Source organism: Salvelinus fontinalis, unplaced genomic scaffold, assembly GCF_029448725.1.
Source record: "Salvelinus fontinalis isolate EN_2023a unplaced genomic scaffold, ASM2944872v1 scaffold_0455, whole genome shotgun sequence".
Taxonomy (NCBI): domain Eukaryota; kingdom Metazoa; phylum Chordata; class Actinopteri; order Salmoniformes; family Salmonidae; genus Salvelinus; species Salvelinus fontinalis.
The window spans coordinates 114558-130890 of record NW_026600664.1 but is presented as its reverse complement, the minus strand read 5'-3'; the positions used below and the strand labels follow the sequence as shown (position 1 = coordinate 130890).

General features: G+C 49.7%; 1 protein-coding gene across 1 annotated transcript in view; it reads left to right on the top strand.

Annotated features, from left to right (window-relative positions):
- Nucleotides 1–144: 144 nt before the first annotated feature.
- Nucleotides 145–16333, top strand: part of LOC129846096 (actin filament-associated protein 1-like 1) — a gene marked incomplete at its 3' end in the record, with an annotated part of 129035 nt that continues 112846 nt past the window's right edge. Inside the window, exon 1 of the mRNA XM_055914088.1 lies at nt 145–324. Within this exon, the coding sequence (XP_055770063.1) occupies nt 306–324 (19 nt within the window). The remainder of the gene's footprint in view (nt 325–16333) is intronic.

Genomic DNA, 16333 nt, shown 5'->3' with positions numbered 1-16333 from the left:
GGACCCAGCTAAGAGCGGGCTGTTCGTTTCTCTGTAACTTCATCAAGAGAGGCAAAGAGAGAGAGGCAAAGAGAGAGAGGCAGAGAGAGAGAGACAGAGAGAGAGAGCGAGAGGCAGAGAGAGAGAGAGAGAGACCGATAGAGACAGAGAAAAGGAGTCTGCTATGTATCAAGTGTAGCTGTCAACGTGGTCTCACATGGGGCTGCTCTCCGTCACACTCTCCGGGTGAGCCCGGGAAACCACCTCTCTCTCATCCATTACTTCACCAGGAAACCACCTCTCTCTCATCCATTACTTCCACTGGGATGGACACCAACAACAGATGTAAGTGTCAGTCTTCATCTGCTTTTCATTTCAAATTCATCCATAGTGTAAAATGACAAAAAGTAAGGTATTATGTAGATATTATTACAAAATTGTGTAACTGGTTTTTATTTACCAACAAATAGGGATATGCGCATAAATTGCAACTTTAATTGCACTGTTTTTTTGACATTGTAACTGCTGCCAAACTCAGATTATTATTCATGCATAGAGACGGCTAACTGTAGAGAGGCGAACTGTAGTCTAATTGCCTGTTTAAGATTCTCATCATTTTGTTGACAAATTAGTAAACATCAGAACAGCACTTTGCAGAGAATGGAGCCGAGAATTGGATTGTGGGAATTATTTTTATATTACTATAGTCTAAGTGCGCTGTCCGCTGTCCGTAGGCTTTAGAAAAATGTGATTGTCCAGAATACTTGGAATGATTGTCGGTTTACCACCTTACTGTGTTTAGTTTGAATTGTCTGCGTAAGGGGTGCAAACCGTCTCCCAATGCTGCAGGCAGCGATACGTTTTCCCCTAGCCCTTCCCCTAGCCTTCCCCCACCAATGCTGCAGGCAGCGATACGTTTTCCCCTAGCCTTCCCCCACCAATGCTGTAGGCAGCGATACGTTTTCCCCTAGCCTTTCCCCACCAACGCTACAGGCAGCGATACGTTTTCCCCTAGCCTTTCCCACCAACGCTGCAGGTAGCGATACGTTTATCCCCTAGCCTTCCCCCACCAACGCTGCAGGCAGCGATACGTTTTCCCCTAGCCTTTCCCACCAACGCTGCAGGTAGCGATACGTTTATCCCCTAGCCTTCCCCCACCAACGCTGCAGGCAGCGATACGTTTTCCCCTAGCCTTCCCCCACCAACGCTGCAGGCAGCGATACGTTTTTCCCCTAGCCTTCCCCCACCAATGCTGTAGGCAGTGATACGTTTTCCCCTAGCCTTCCCCCACCAACGCTGCAGGCAGCGATACGTTTTCCCCTAGCCTTCCCCCACCAATGCTGCAGGCAGCGATACGTTTTCCCCTAGCCTTCCCCCACCAACGCTGCAGGCAGCGATACATTTTCCCCTAGCCTTTCCCACCAACGCTGCAGGTAGCGATACGTTTTCCCCTAGCCTTCCCCCACCAACGCTGCAGGCAGCGATACGTTTTCCCCTAGCCTTTCCCACCAACGCTGCAGGTAGCGATACGTTTTCCCCTAGCCTTCCCCCACCAACGCTGCAGGTAGCGATACGTTTTCCCCTAGCCTTTCCCACCAACGCTGCAGGTAGCGATACGTTTTCCCCTAGCCTTCCCCCACCAACGCTGCAGGTAGCGATACGTTTTCCCCTAGCCTTCCCCCACCAACGCTGCAGGTAGCGATACGTTTTCCCCTAGCCTTTCCCACCAACGCTGCAGGTAGCGATACGTTTTCCCCTAGCCTTCCCCCACCAACGCTGCAGGTAGCGATACGTTTTCCCCTAGCCTTCCCCCACCAACGCTGCAGGCAGCGATACGTTTTCCCCTAGCCTTTCCCACCAACGCTGCAGGTAGCGATACGTTTTCCCCTAGCCTTCCCCCACCAACGCTGCAGGTAGCGATACGTTTTCCCCTAGCCTTCCCCCACCAACGCTGCAGGCAGCGATACGTTTTCCCCTAGTCTTCCCCCACCAACGCTGTAGGCAGCGATACGTTTTCCCCTAGCCTTCCCCCACCAACGCTGCAGGTAGCGATACGTTTTCCCCTAGCCTTCCCCCACCAACGCTGCAGGTAGCGATACGTTTTCAACCTAGCCTTCCCCCACCAACGCTGCAGGTAGCGATACGTTTTCCCCTAGCCTTCCCCCACCAACGCTGCAGGTAGCGATACGTTTTCAACCTAGCCTTCCCCCACCAACGCTACAGGCAGCGATACGTTTTCCCCTAGCCTTCCCCCACCAACGCTGCAGGCGGCGATACGTTTTCCCCTAGCCTTCCCCCACCAACGCTGCAGGCAGCGATACGTTTTTTCCCCTAGCCTTCCCCCACCAACGCTGCAGGCAGCGATACGTTTTCCCCTAGCCTTCCCCCACCAACGCTGCAGGCAGCGATACGTTTTCCCCTAGCCTTCCCCCACCAACGCTGCAGGCAGCGATACGTTTTCCCCTAGCCTTCGCCCACCAATGCTGCAGGCAGCGATACGTTTTCCCCTAGCCTTCCCCCACCAATGCTGCAGGTAGCGGTACGTTTTCCCCTAGCCTTTCCCCACCAACGCTGCAGGTAGCGATACGTTTTCCCCTAACCTCCCCTACCAACGCTCTAGGTAGCGATACGTTTTCCCCTAACCCTCCCCTACCAACGCTCTGTGTAGCGATACGTTTACCCCTAACCTTCCCCTACCAACGCTCTAGGTAGCGATACATTTTCCCCTAACCTTCCCCTACCAACGCTCTAGGTAGCGATACGTTTTCCCCTAGCCTTCCCCCACCAACGCTGCAGGTAGTGGTACGTTTTCCCCTAGCCTTCCCCCACCAACGCTGTGCTCTGTTTCTTACAAGTTCTGTCCTTCTCTGCCTTCATTTACTCTCCTCCACAGATCTGATAGAACTGGGTAAGTGCAGTGGCGATTTTAGCTTGTAAATTTTGGTTGGGCAAACTAAGCCACTACACAACACAAACACTACACAACACAAAACTAAACAATACATTAATTGCACTATAACGGTGACAAACGGTGCCCACAAACTGTTAGGGCCTACATAAAGCTTTCCCAACAGCAGAGTCCCAACAGCAGTCCCAAAAACTTACTGCTGCTACACCTGGCTATCAGTGGAGCCTTGTCTGGCAGATAAACAGTTCATTCAGCCTCATTTACTGCATTTTAAAAACATAGCTGATATGGCTGACTTGCTTCAACAAATGTGGTTTCTACTGACAATTGACATATACAAACTATGGCATAAGGGAATGATGAGCGGATAAGAGGCAATCCGTAATTTAGATTATTAAGACATTAATGAGAGAGCTAGGACGGACATACTCAGTATAACTATTTGGTCAGCACTTTTGAAATGTACAGTTACAGAATTCAGAACATGGGCCGGTCTTACAGTATGCTCCCTGTACACCAAGTCAGAACCGTAGGATAAATAAAGGAGGCATATAAGCAGAGAATGAAAGATCTTACAATAAGGAGCTCCAGAAAGAGGCCCGAGTTCCTGACTTGGAGTTCCTAGTTGGATGACCGCTCAAAACGTATTTTCCCAGTCGGAGCTAGTTTTTTTCAGAGTTCCCAGTTGTCTTGAACTCACTGAAGTCTGAGATTTCCCAGTTCCAAGTTTCCAGTTGTTTTGAACGTGGCAGAAGTCATGCTGTATTGACAGCATGGCCAATGTATTCAACCTTTTCTGGCCAATGTTGAATGTTTATCCTTTTAAGCTTGGAAAAGATACCCAGACTTGGACCACACACCCACTGCACTAAATAGAAGGCTAGTGATTGCTTTGCAATGCTTGCAGTTAGCCACTGATTCCTTCCAAACTAATCATTGTTGAATTTGCGATTTCCAACTTTTGTATTGTTTTTGTCCAATGGCCGATGAGCACTGACACGTTTTTATCATTAATTTATCTTCGTAATTTATTTTCATATGACAAAGATTGAAAAGGATTTGCCAGTAGATTGTCGACTTGATTCATGATGATATGATGACTGCTAGCTTGCTAACTAAGATTTTGAAAGAATGATGTTGACATGATCAGTCCAATCAAAGCATTGACATAATTGTATCTGTGACTAATGACCTTGAGCCTTCTTGGATGGATACTTCTAATGTAACTCTATAGCAGCACCCAAGGGGCTTGAATTTTCAAGCTCTACCCCTAGACTTGGCGGTGACGTAGTGTCCCCATGAGTGACAGAACACTGAGCCAATCATGGCGCAACTAGAGAACATTACCAACCCCTACGCTCTGTATTTACCATTGCCTGCCCCACCACCTCAGAAAGCACTGAGCTAGGCTGAAACACCTGCATTTTGGAGCTGCCTGACTCAAGAAAACAAAAAAAGAGACCATGTTTTTATACGGCTTTATTAACTCAAAGATTTTAAAAAATATATATGTTTTACATTGTTTGCAAACTGATATGTGACACATATTATTGCCAAAATAACATGCAAACAGGCAACAAACCTTTTTTTAATGGTGCTCAAAACAGGTGGCTCTGCCCCACCTGCCCTGAATGACGGGTCGCCACTGGATAAGTAATAGTAATTTTGCAGAGGTTACGAAAGGCTAGTACTTTCTTAGTTAGGCCCACACCTATATCCTGTCATTTACTGCAACATCTGTGATTGGAAGTGGACAAGGCCATATGGGAAAGAAGCAGCACTCCTGGAATGGGCCTCATCCCCAACACCATTTGTCTGCAGCTGTTTCCATCTCCCACGCTGTTTTACTGTGCCATGACCAACGCTTTCTCTCTCCAACTACAACTTCCTGTTTCCGTTGAGTGAAAGATAATCCTTTTGATGTTGATACCTCACTCTCATCTACAATACGTTCTCATGATGTTTTGAAAATAAGCCTTTTGAGACAGTCTGTGTGGGATAGGGGTTTTGTAGACACGGGTTGGTTTTCAATCAAAAGCTCTCTCTCTCTGAGGGATGATGATGTGTGTGTGTGTGTGTGTGTGTGTGTGTATGTGTGTGTGTGTGTGTGTGTGTGTGTGTGTGTGTGTGTGTGTGTGTGTGTGTGTGTGTGTGTGTGTGTTTAGTAGTAGTAGAAGTAGTGGACAGGGCTAGATCACCCACAGGACTGTTAGTGTTATTCTTCCCCTTACCTTGTTCTCAAACTATGATCATGAGCTTTGGCCAAACAAACAGAGAATAAGTAACTTGTTATTCCTGAAATTCTATCTCCCTGATCCTCTAATCCAAGGCCATATTGCCTTGAGATGGACATTAAGACATGGAGGCAATTCCTGATCATCTTTTGGTGTGAATCACAAAAGTAGTGCACTATATACCCTAGTCTAAACGAGTGCAATATATAGGGAATAGGGTGCCATTTGGGAAGCAACCCTGGACTGTGGTGTCTGTCTGTGCATTAGAACTGGGTCAGAGAAACCAGTCCCTCGGTCCCTCACCACTGGGTCTGACTCCTCTTAAATCAGAGAAACTCTTTTTATTGGCCTGGCACGTTTCCCTGACTTAGTCCTATCGAACCACACTCTGTAGTAGAGGGACAGTAACTAGTACAGTAACCTGGGTTCAAAATAATTTCAAATACTTTATCTGGACTTGATTGAACTTCCCTGGATGGCACAATGGAACCAATAGAATAGTCACAAGAGTGCAAAACTCACAAGTCTGGCACTCTAGGCAGACAAGAGAAAACGCTCATTTTTAAACCAACCCCCCTTCCAACCAGCCTTCCAACCAGCCTTCCCACCAGGTTTCCAACCAGCCTTCCAACCAGCCTTCCAACCAGCTTTCCAACCAGCCTTCCAGCCAGCCTTCCAACCAGCTTTCCAACCAGCCTTCCCACCAGCTTTCCAACCAGCCTTCCAACCAGCCTTCCAACCAGCCTTCCAACCAGCCTTCCAACCAGGTTTCCAACCAGCCTTCCAACCAGCCATCCAACCAGCCTTCCAACCAGCCTTCCAACCAGCCTTCCAACCAGCCTTCCAACCAGCCTTCCAACCAGCCTTCCAACCAGCCTTCCAACCAGCCAGCCAACCAGCCTTCCAACCAGCCTTCCAACTAACCTTCCAACCAGCCTTCTAACCAGCCTTGCAACCAGCCTTCCAATCAACCTTTCAACCAGCCAGCCAACCAGCCTTCTAACCTGCCTTCCAGCCAGCCATCCAGGCAGGCAGGTACACACATGCAAGTGATGATGAGAAGGAACTGTAATGAAAGTAGTAAAAGTACAGGAGCTGCTCAGGTGACAGGTTTACGAGTTACATCTTCCTCTTCCTCCCTCCCTCCTTCTTCTCCTCCTCTCTCCTCGTACTCTCTTCTCCCTCCCTCCTTCTTCTCTCTCTCCCTCTCTCTCTTCCTCTTCTTCCCTCCTCCTCTTCTGTCCTTCTCTTCTTCACCGCTCTGTTACTAGCTCCTCTTCAGCCCTCTTTCTCTCTCCTCTTCCTCTACTCTATCCTCCTCTCCCTCATCTTCCTCCTTTTCCTCCCTTCTTCTCATTTCTCCTCTACCTCTCATTTACCTCTCCTTTCCTCTTCTCTCCCTCTATCCTCCTCTTCCTCCCACCTCAAACTCTCTCTTCTTCCTCTCTACCTCTTGATCTTCCTCTCTTCTCTACCTCTCTCCTCTTCCTCTCTCCTTTTCTTCTCTCCTCTTGGCTGAAATCAAGCCAAGGAATCATCCGTTTGTAAAGCAAACACAGCAGGATCTGTGTGAGCAAAAAGCCAAGACTAGCGACTGGAGAAATAGTGTAATGGCCTAATGCCCCGTGTGTGTGTGTGTGTGTGTGTGTGTGTGTGTGTGTGTGTGTGTGTGTGTGTGTGTGTGTGTGTGTGTGTGTGTGTGTCCAGGCGCATCAGGTGGGAGTGTGAGCGGGGAGGGGAAAGATTGAGGTTGACTCCTCAGAGGCACGTAGCATTGGTGGGATTGTATGCATCACAAATGCCACCCTATGCCCTATATAGTGCACTACTTTTGACCAGAACTCATAAATCTCTTGTCAAAGTAGTGCACTATTAAAGGAATAGGGTGGCATTTGGGGCACAATTCCTCATCATCCCCTCCTCATCCCTACATCATCCCCTCCTCATCCACTCATCATCCCCTCATCATCCCCTCCCTATCCCCTTATCATCCCAGGCTGACTGTGCTGAATCATGGTAATTGTCTCTTCAGTGTGTCTGTGAGAATATGGAAAGGTTTAGCAGACACAGAACATACAGTCTATCCTTATAGAGCAACACAGAACAATACAGAATGACATGAAACACTCTGATCTGATCTCTGTATTCATACCTTTACCTCTCTGGTCTACGTAATACATCTGATCTGTATAGTCATATCGTGACCTCTCTGTGTCACAGGTTGGAATACCACACATTCCAAACATTAAGAGGCTGTGTGTGCGTGCGTGCGTGCGTGCGCATTTACATTGATTGTGTTACAGTTTGGGCATGCTGAGCCCATTAGAATACAATTCGACACAAAGACATGCTCTCTCAGGCTTTTGAGGTGATGTTTGAATTTAAATATGAAATGAAGTTAGCACAGTTGAATTTAAATATGAAATGAAGTTAGCGCAGTTGAATTTAAATATGAAATGAAGTTAGCGCAGTTGAATTTAAATATGAAATGAAGTTAGCACAGTTGAATTTAAATATGAAATGAAGTTAGCGCAGTTGAATTTAAATATGAATTGAAGTTAGCACAGTTGAATTTAAATATGAAATGAAGTTAGCAAGTTTGAAAATAAATATGAATTGAAGTTAGCAGGTTTGAAATTAAATATGAATTGAAGTTAGCAGGTTTGAAATTATATATGAATTGAAGTTAGCAGGTTTGAAATTATATATGAATTGAAGTTAGCAGGTTTGAAATTAAATATGAATTGAAGTTAATAGGAATGAATTTAACCTGTTTGGCGTGCAAGCCCGACCTCGGACCGAAAATGACACCCCTGCAGAGCGCGAAATTCAAAATCTATTTTTTAAAAATATTTAACTTTTACACATTAACAAGTCCAATAAAGCATTTGAAAGATAAACATCTTGTCAATCCAGCCAACATGTCCGATTTTTTAAATGTTTTACAGAGAAAACACCACATATATTTATGTTAGCTCACCACCAAATACAAAAGTGGACAGACACGTATGAATTATGATTATGAAGTATGAATTATGATTGAAGTAGCATGCACAACCAACCGAAATAAACTAAAACCAACCTAAAGAGCCCAGAAAAAACGACCTCAGATTACAGTCATATAACATGTTACACAATAAATCTATGTTTTGTTCATAAAAAGTGCATATTTTAGCTATAAATCAGTTTTACATTGATGCTACCCAAAAATGCTAATACATAGCTACAGTCTGAATCCAGCCGGGAGTAGCCAGAGAAAATACATACACCAACGTCGGCTACTAATTACACCTCATAAAACATTTCAGAAAAACATATGGTGGATAACTAATGAAAGACAGATATCTTGTGAATACAGACAACATTTCCGATTTTTGAAGTGTTTTACAGCGAAAATACAATATATCGTTATATTAGCTAACATCATAAGCTAGCATAAGGCAGCATTGATTCTAGTCAAGCGCTAGCCTAGCATAGTTAGCAGAGTTAGCATTCAACAGTTCGACATATATATGAAAAAGCATCCCAAATTGGGTCTTATCTTTCTTGGTACTCCATCAGAATGTTGTAACGGGGTCCAATGTCCAGTAGAGTCTTTAGTTGGGTTCCAGAACGAATGATTTCCCTCTTTGGTTAGCTAGCACGGTAGCATTGCTGCGCCAGAAAGCGTTTCTTCAAAAAATTCTTCCGTCGTTTCACATCTAAAGTCCAGAATAAATTGCAATAATATAATTAAAGTATATTGAAAAAACATACTTTAGGATGATTTTGTGACATGTAGCAAATAATATCGTAGTCAGGCATCATATTCAACGTTATCTACCTTGTTCCAGAAGCCGAGATCAAATTATCCTTCGCGCCCGGATTTTTATTTTAACTGCGCAGGTCTCACAAGAAGTTCTGTTATTCAGTCCAGGGACGAGATATTCGACTCCTTTCAATTCTCACTTCCGCATTACATCCAGATGAAGGCGTATGACGTGTTTCTACGGTCCTAAGTGTAATGACCTTTTATAGACAAGGTCTTAAAGAGACACATCGCATTTTGGGAAACTCAATTCGGCTGGGAAAATGGCTGTAAAAATATTTCTGTTCGACTTAGAGAAACAATTCAAACCTTTTTAGAAACTACAGACTGTTATCTATCCAACAGTAGTAAATATATGCATATTGGAAAATAAAAAGTTTCTTAGGAGGCCGTTTGAAAATGTGCACACATTTTCCAGTTTTTTCAATATTCAGCGTGCAGCCATAACAGGTTTAAACATGAATTGAAGTTAGCAGGACTGATTTTAAATATGAATTGAAGTTAGCACAGTTGAATTTAAATATGAATTGAAGTTAGCAGGGTTGAATTGAAATATGAATTTAAGTTGCATAGGCAGAGAGAGAGAAAGGGGGGACAGAGAGAGAGAAGGGGGGGAGAGAGAGGGTTATCGAGAGGCAGGGAGAGATGTAGGGACAGAGAGAGGGGGTTATATAGAGGCAGGGAGAGATGTAGGGACAGAGAGAGGGGGTTATATAGAGGCAGGGAGAGGTGTAGGGAGGGAGAGAGGGGGTTATATAGAGGCAGGGAGAGATGTAGGGAGGGAGAGAGGGGGTTATATAGAGGCAGGGAGAGATTTAGGGAGAGAGGGGGGGTTATCGAGAGGCAGGGAGAGATGTAGGGAGGGAGAGATGTAGGGAGGGAGAGAGAGAGGGTTATCGAGAGGCAGGGAGAGATGTAGGGAGGGAGAGAGAGGGGGTTATAGAGAGGCAGGGAGAGATGTAGGGAGGGAGAGGGGGGGTTATAGAGAGGCAGGGAGAGATGTAGGGAGGGAGAGAGAGAGGGTTATAGAGAGGCAGGGAGAGATGTAGGGAGGGAGAGAGGGGGTTATAGAGAGGCAGGGAGAGATGTAGGGAGGGAGAGAGAGGGGGGTTATCGAGAGGCAGGGAAAGATGTAGGGAGGGAGAGAGAGGGTTATAGAGAGGCAGGGAGAGATGTAGGGAGGGAGAGAGGTGGTTATCGAGAGGCAGGGAGAGATGTAGGGAGGGAGAGAGAGGGGGTTATAGAGAGGCAGGGAGAGGTGTAGGGAGAGAGAGAGAGGGGGTTATAGAGAGGCAGGGAGAGATGTAGGGAGAGAGAGAGAGGGTTATAGAGAGGCAGGGAGAGGTGTAGGGAGAGAGAGAGAGGGGGTTATAGATAGGCAGGGAGAGATGTAGGGAGAGAGAGAGAGGGTTATAGAGAGGGAGGGAGAGATGTAGGGAGGGAGAGAGAGAGGGTTATCGAGAGGCAGGGAGAGATGTAGGGAGGGAGAGAGAGGGGGTTATAGAGAGGCAGGGAGAGATGTAGGGAGAGGGGGGGGGTTATATAGAGGCAGGGAGAGATGTAGGGAGGGAGAGAGGGGGTTATATAGAGGCAGGGAGAGATGTAGGGAGGGAGAGAGGGGGGGTTATAGAGAGACAGGGAGAGATGTAGGGAGGGAGAGAGAGGGTTATAGAGAGGCAGGGAGAGATGTAGGGAGGGAGAGAGGTGGTTATCGAGAGGCAGGGAGAGATGTAGGGAGGGAGAGAGAGGGGGTTATAGAGAGGCAGGGAGAGGTGTAGGGAGAGAGAGAGAGGGGGTTATAGAGAGGCAGGGAGAGATGTAGGGAGAGAGAGAGAGGGTTATAGAGAGGCAGGGAGAGGTGTAGGGAGAGAGAGAGAGGGGGTTATAGATAGGCAGGGAGAGATTTGGGGAGAGAGAGAGAGGGTTATAGAGAGGGAGGGAGAGATGTAGGGAGGGAGAGAGAGAGGGTTATCGAGAGGCAGGGAGAGATGTAGGGAGGGAGAGAGAGGGGGTTATAGAGAGGCAGGGAGAGATGTAGGGAGAGGGGGGGGTTATATAGAGGCAGGGAGAGATGTAGGGAGGGAGAGAGGGGGTTATATAGAGGCAGGGAGAGATGTAGGGAGGGAGAGAGGGGGGGTTATAGAGAGACAGGGAGAGATGTAGGGAGGGAGAGAGAGGTTTATATAGAGGCAGGGAGAGATGTAGGGAGAGGGGGGGTTATATAGAGGCAGGGAGAGATGTAGGGAGGGAGAGAGGTGGTTATATAGAGGCAGGGAGAGATGTAGGGAGAGGGGGGGTTATATAGAGGCAGGGAGAGATGTAGGGAGGGAGAGAGGTGGTTATCGAGAGGCAGGGAGAGATGTAGGGAGGGAGAGAGAGGTTTATATAGAGGCAGGGAGAGATGTAGGGAGGGAGAGAGGGGGTTATAGAGAGGCAGGGAGAGATGTAGGGAGGGAGAGAGAGGTTTATATAGAGGCAGGGAGAGATGTAGGGAGGGAGAGAAGGGGTTATATAGAGGCAGGGAGAGATGTAGGGAGAGAGAAAGAGGGGGTTATAGAGAGGCAGGGAGAGGTGTAGGGAGAGGGGGGGTTATAGAGAGGCAGGGAGAGATGTAGGGAGAGGGGGGGTTATATAGAGGCAGGGAGAGATGTAGGGAGGGAGAGAGGTGGTTATCGAGAGGCAGGGAGAGATGTAGGGAGGGAGAGAGAGGATTATATAGAGGCAGGGAGAGATGTAGGGAGGGAGAGAGGGGGTTATATAGAGGCAGGGAGAGATGTAGGGAGGGAGAGAGGGGGGGTTATAGAGAGGCAGGGAGAGATGTAGGGAGGGAGAGAGAGAGGGTTATAGAGAGGCAGGGAGAGATGTAGGGAGGGAGAGAGGGGGGGTTATAGAGAGGCAGGGAGAGATGTAGAGAGGGAGAGAGAGAGGGTTATAGAGAGGCAGGGAGAGATTTAGGGAGGGAGAGAGGGGGGGTTATAGAGAGGCAGGGAGCGATGTAGGGAGGGAGAGAGAGGTTTATATAGAGGCAGGGAGAGATGTAGGGAGGGAGAGAGGGGGTTATAGAGAGGCAGGGAGAGATGTAGGGAGGGAGAGAGAGAGGGTTATAGAGAGGCAGGGAGAGATGTAGGGAGGTAGAGAGAGGGTTATAGAGAGGCAGGGAGAGATGTAGGGAGGGAGAGAGAGGGGGGGTTATCGAGAGGCAGGGAGAGATGTAGGGAGAGAGAGAGGGGGTTATATAGAGGCAGGGAGAGATGTAGGGAGGGAGAGAGGGGGTTATAGAGAGGCACGGAGAGATGTAGGGAGGGAGAGAGAGAGGGTTATAGAGAGGCAGGGAGAGATGTAGGGAGGGAGAGAGGGGGGGTTATAGAGAGGCAGGGAGAGATGTAGGGAGGGAGAGAGAGAGGGTTATAGAAAGGCAGGGAGAGATGTAGGGAGGGAGATAGAGAGGGTTATAGAGAGGCAGGGAGAGATGTAGGGAGGGAGAGAGAGAGGGTTATAGAGAGGCAGGGAGAGATGTAGGGAGGGAGAGAGAGGGGGTTATAGAGAGGCAGGGAGAGGTGTAGGGAGGGAGAGAGAGGGTTATAGAGAGGCAGGGAGAGATGTAGGGAGGGAGAGAGGGGGTTATAGAGAGGCAGGGAGAGATGTAGGGAGGGAGAGAGAGGGGGGGTTATCGAGAGGCAGGGAGAGATGTAGGGAGGGAGAGAGAGGGTTATAGAGAGGCAGGGAGAGATGTAGGGAGGGAGAGAGGTGGTTATCGAGAGGCAGGGAGAGATGTAGGGAGGGAGAGAGAGGGGATTATAGAGAGGCAGGGAGAGGTGTAGGGAGAGAGAGAGAGGGGGTTATATAGAGGCAGGGAGAGATGTAGGGAGAGAGAGAGAGAGGGTTATATAGAGGCAGGGAGAGATGTAGGGAGAGAGAGAGAGGGTTATAGAGAGGCAGGGAGAGGTGTAGGGAGAGAGAGAGAGGGGGTTATAGAGAGGCAGGGAGAGATGTAGGGAGAGAGAGAGAGGGTTATAGAGAGGCAGGACGAGATGTAGGGAGGGAGAGAGAGGGGGTTATAGAGAGGCAGGGAGAGGTGTAGGGAGAGAGAGAGAGGGGGTTATATAGAGGCAGGGAGAGATGTAGGGAGGGAGAGAGAGAGGGTTATAGAGAGGCAGGGAGAGGTGTAGGGAGAGAGAGAGAGGGGGTTATAGAGAGGCAGGGAGAGATGTAGGGAGAGAGAGAGAGGGTTATAGAGAGGCAGGGAGAGGTGTAGGGAGAGAGAGAGAGGGGGTTATAGAGAGGCAGGGAGAGATGTAGGGAGAGAGAGAGAGGGTTATAGAGAGGCAGGGAGAGATGTAGGGAGAGAGAGAGAGGGTTATAGAGAGGCAGGACGAGATGTAGGGAGGGAGAGAGAGGGGGTTATAGAGAGGCAGGGAGAGATGTAGGGAGAGGGGGGGTTATATAGAGGCAGGGAGGGATGTAGGGAGGGAGAGAGGGGGTTATATAGAGGCAGGGAGAGATGTAGGGAGGGAGAGGGGGGGTTATAGAGAGACAGGGAGAGATGTAGGGAGGGAGAGAGAGGTTTATATAGAGGCAGGGAGAGATGTAGGGAGAGGGGGGGTTATATAGAGGCAGGGAGAGATGTAGGGAGGGAGAGAGGTGGTTATATAGAGGCAGGGAGAGATGTAGGGAGAGGGGGGGTTATATAGAGGCAGGGAGAGATGTAGGGAGGGAGAGAGGGGGTTATATAGAGGCAGGGAGAGATGTAGGGAGGGAGAGAGGGGGGGGTTATAGAGAGGCAGGGAGAGATGTAGGGAGGGAGAGAGAGAGGGTTATAGAGAGGCAGGGAGAGATGTAGGGAGGGAGAGAGGGGGGGTTATAGAGAGGCAGGGAGCGATGTAGGGAGGGAGAGAGAGGTTTATATAGAGGCAGGGAGAGATGTAGCGAGGGAGAGAGGGGGTATAGAGAGGCAGGGAGAGATTTAGGGAGGGAGAGAGATTGGGTTATAGAGAGGCAGGGAGAGATGTAGGGAGGGAGAGAGAGAGGGTTATAGAGAGGCAGGGAGAGATGTAGGGAGGGAGAGAGGGGGGGTTATAGAGAGGCAGGGAGAGATGTAGGGAGAGAGAGAGGGGGTTATATAGAGGCAGGGAGAGATGTAGGGAGGGAGAGAGGGGGGGTTATATAGAGGCAGGGAGAGATGTAGGGAGGGAGAGAGGGGGGGTTATAGAGAGGCAGGGAGAGATGTAGGGAGAGAGAGAGGGGGTTATATAGAGGCAGGGAGAGATGTAGGGACAGAGAGAGGGGGTTATATAGAGGCAGGGAGAGATGTAGGGACAGAGAGAGGGGGTTATATAGAGGCAGGGAGAGATGTAGGGAGGGAGAGAGGGGGTTATAGAGAGGCAGGGAGAGATGTAGGGAGGGAGAGAGGGGGTTATAGAGAGGCAGGGAGAGATGTAGGGAGGGAGAGAGAGAGGGTTATAGAGAGGCAGGGAGAGATGTAGGGAGGGAGAGAGGGGGGGTTATAGAGAGGCAGGGAGAGATGTAGGGAGGGAGAGAGAGAGGGTTATAGAAAGGCAGGGAGAGATGTAGGGAGGGAGATAGAGAGGCAGGGAGAGATGTAGGGAGGGAGAGAGAGAGGGTTATAGAGAGGCAGGGAGAGATGTAGGGAGGGAGAGAGGGGGGGTTATAGAGAGGCAGGGAGAGATGTAGGGAGGGAGAGAGAGAGGGTTATAGAGAGGCAGGGAGAGATGTAGGGAGGGAGAGAGGGGGGGTTATCGAGAGGCAGGGAGAGATGTAGGGAGGGAGAGAGGTGGTTATCGAGAGGCAGGGAGAGATGTAGGGAGGGAGAGAGAGAGGGTTATATAGAGGCAGGGAGAGATGTAGGGAGGGAGAGAGGGGGGGTTATAGAGAGGCAGGGAGAGATGTAGGGAGGGAGAGAGAGAGGGGGTTATATAGAGGCAGGGAGAGATGTAGGGAGAGAGAGAGGGGGTTATAGAGAGGCAGGGAGAGATGTAGGGAGAGAGAGAGGGGGTTATAGAGAGGCAGGGAGAGATGTAGGGAGGGAGAGAGGGGGGGTTATAGAGAGGCAGGGAGAGATGTAGGGAGGGAGAGAGAGGGGGTTATATACAGGCAGGGAGAGATGTAGGGAGGGAGAGAGGGGGGGTTATAGAGAGGCAGGGAGAGATGTAGGGAGGGAGAGAGAGGGGGTTATAGAGAGGCAGGGAGAGATGTAGGGAGGGAGAGAGAGGGGGTTATATAGAGGAAGGGAGAGATGTAGGGAGGGAGAGAGAGGGGGTTATAGAGAGGCAGGGAGAGGTGTAGGGAGGGAGAGAGAGGGTTATAGAGAGGCAGGGAGAGATGTAGGGAGGGAGAGAGGGGGTTATAGAGAGGCAGGGAGAGATGTAGGGAGGGAGAGAGAGGGGGTTATATAGAGGCAGGGAGAGATGTAGGGAGGGAGAGAGAGAGGGTTATAGAGAGGCAGGGAGAGATGTAGGGAGGGAGAGAGGGGGGGTTATAGAGAGGCAGGGAGAGATGTAGGGAGGGAGAGAGAGAGGGTTATAGAGAGGCAGGGAGAGATGTAGGGAGGGAGAGAGGGGGTTATAGAGAGGCAGGGATAGATGTAGGGAGGGAGAGAGGGGGGGTTATAGAGAGGCAGGGAGAGATGTAGGGAGGGAGAGAGAGGGGGTTATATAGAGGCAGGGAGAGACGTAGGGAGGGAGAGAGAGAGGGTTATAGAGAGGCAGGGAGAGATGTAGGGAGGGAGAGAGAGGGGGTTATATAGAGGCAGGGAGAGATGTAGGGAGGGAGAGAAAGGGAGCACCCTCAGTGAGGTTGAAATAAACACCTTCATCCATTTTTCAGGGAAAAGCAGAGAAGAGGCAAAGCCTGAAAGCCAGATGCTCTTGCCGACCCTGCTCAGGTGTTTATTACACCTGCTATGTTAGATTATAGAGGGAGGAGGACAGGGAGACAGGGAGACAGGGAGAGAGGGAGGGGGACAGGGAGACAGGGAGAGAGGGAGGGGGACAGGGAGACAGAGGGAGGGGACAGGGAGACAGAGGGAGGGGACAGGGAGACAGAGGGAGGGGACAGGGAGAGAGGGAGAGAGGGAGGGGGACAGAGGGAGGGGGACAGGGAGACAGGGAGAGGGGGAGAGGGACAGGGAGAGAGGGAGAGAGGGAGGGGGACAGGGAGAGAGGGAGAGAGGGAGGGGGACAGGGAGAGAGGCAGGGGGACAGGGAGAAAGGGAGTGGGACAGGGGGACAGGGAGACGGGGAGAGAGGGAGAGAGAGAGGGAGGGGGACAGGGAGAGAGGGGGGACAGGGGGACAGGGAGAGAGGGGGGGTAGAGAGGGAGGGGGACAGGGGGACAGGGAGACAGGGAGAGAGGGAGGGGGACAGGGAGAGAGGGAGATGGGGAGGG